Genomic DNA, 1,918 nt, shown 5'->3' on the forward strand with positions numbered 1-1,918 from the left:
GAAATCCGGGGACTGCGTCTACCTGATGAGCCCCAAAAAGGGCGAAACCGGTCGTGAGCTGTCGATGGATTTTCAGCAACCTTATGAGTAGTACATTACATAGCTATACATGGGTGCTTATTATTTTAAAGAGGTGATGGTTGAAAAGTCAGACCAAAGTAAGCGTTGCATTTACCAAGAAGAGAAACATGTTCTTATATGTCTAATTGCTTCATTTATATTTTTTCAGGCGCACCTGGAAGCTTTTCGTTGCGAAGTTCTGCATACGCACAATCGCTATCGAGCAATGCATGGTGTTCCGGATCTGAAACGAAGTGCAGTGAGTTCAAAACCTCCACTTCTTGATTACCTCTGTTTTCTTCCCTTTCCATACAAGTTCCGAAAAACCCGTAAACAACTAAAACTAAGGAACAGGTTTCGAGCTTCGTGACTTTTCTGGTTGGTTGTCCTGGCAACACAGGTGCGTCAACTGATCGACAAAGTCATGACAGCTGGTAGGTCGCCCTTCGAGACGGCGTGCACACGAGCGGTTCTGACAAGCGGTTCCTTTTTTCAGGTAATTCGGGTGCGTCCAGCCTGTGCTTGTAGAGTAGTTTTATCAAGCTCCCCTCGCGGGTTAGATGTCAGGAGTCCGGGGACTAAAATACCGGCACGGCCAAGGATATACACAGTCAATAGACTCTAAAAGCAGAAAAATCGAATCCGTTATTTCCATTATTTGGTGTGGATTCATCGGAATGATTGTGTCAGAACGGGAGGCGGACTGCTGAGACGACTGCTCGCGAATACAGGCTTCACAAAACTCACATCGAACGCCTTTTATCCCTTCCATTCTAATCACTTTCAAACTACTAGCCGTTTATTAGTAACAAAGTATCAGCGCAAAAGAATACGTGCCCTGGAGATAAAACAGAACAGGCAATAGACAGATAACTGCTGTTTTAGTTTCATAATCTGTTCCCTGGATCTAGGACGTGAATAGCTGAACGAGCCAAGGTAGGGATAGCATTATGTATCGTGTATGAAGATATTCGGTGAAGCCCTGTGTTGTGACCTGATGGACGATCGTGCATCTCTGTATCGGTCCCTTGGCTTCCGGCTCCGCCCACTATGGTATATCAAAAGGCACGGTAGCTACACACAGCCCTTTATGGAGACAAAGGAAAATTAGTACAACTGTATTTCTAAGGTAGTCACAATGTGTTCCACAAGGTCGTGCTAGAAGCACCCTGAGGGGGCGAGAAGCGTCCAGTCAGGGATGCTCGGTCCGGATTGGCTGGCATTCTAACCAATAAGGGCATGTCTTCGTTTGGCCCGTTTCATGCACGTGACACATGCGTCCAAATGATGTAGTGTTCGGTTATTAGGGACGACTGGCCTTCGTACACGGTTACAATAAACCTCCCGTTGAAAAAAATCGGTTTAAACTTATTGGTGTATGGCCTCGATGGAAAGAAAGCTTTCCATTAGAACGAATGAGATACGACTTTGATAGCTTGCCCCCTGACACATTTGCCGCCTATGAAAGTAGTTACTGATTCCCCCGCGGTGACCACGCGCGTCTTCAAAACCCGAGGAATTCTCTCAGTTTTCCAAACCGTAAGTTGCACTTCCGTATGAATGCACATGCGTACACATCTGAGATGTGCTCACGTGTCTTGTCACCTGAGACGTTTCTAGAAACCTTCTTTAATCCGCAGTGGAATCAACCCACGTTTATTATACCTTCATAAACTAAGCTGAATTGCTTTTATTATTAAAGTCTTAAAGAAAGTTGCAAGCTCACTGTTAATGTGGTAAGTTCTACGTAAACGTATGGTTGACGGTCGATCCCCGACCTAAAGCTGCCACCTTGACGTGGTGGTCGGGCTTCAGTGCTTCAATGATCCAGCAGGCTACACTGGCTGGAACTTCGTTC

The 1,918-nt window shown here is 45.8% G+C and overlaps 1 protein-coding gene across 1 annotated transcript in view; it reads left to right on the forward strand.

Annotated features, from left to right (window-relative positions):
- Positions 1-1,918, forward strand: part of T265_06948 (hypothetical protein) — a gene marked incomplete at both ends in the record, with an annotated part of 40,396 nt that overhangs the window by 22,736 nt on the left and 15,742 nt on the right. Inside the window, one exon of the mRNA XM_009172351.1 lies at positions 230-319. Coding sequence (XP_009170615.1) covers positions 230-319 — 90 coding nt within the window. The remainder of the gene's footprint in view (positions 1-229; positions 320-1,918) is intronic.

The sequence above is a fragment of the Opisthorchis viverrini genome, assembly GCF_000715545.1.
Source record: "Opisthorchis viverrini unplaced genomic scaffold opera_v5_152, whole genome shotgun sequence".
In the NCBI taxonomy this organism is placed as follows: Eukaryota; Metazoa; Platyhelminthes; class Trematoda; order Opisthorchiida; family Opisthorchiidae; genus Opisthorchis; species Opisthorchis viverrini.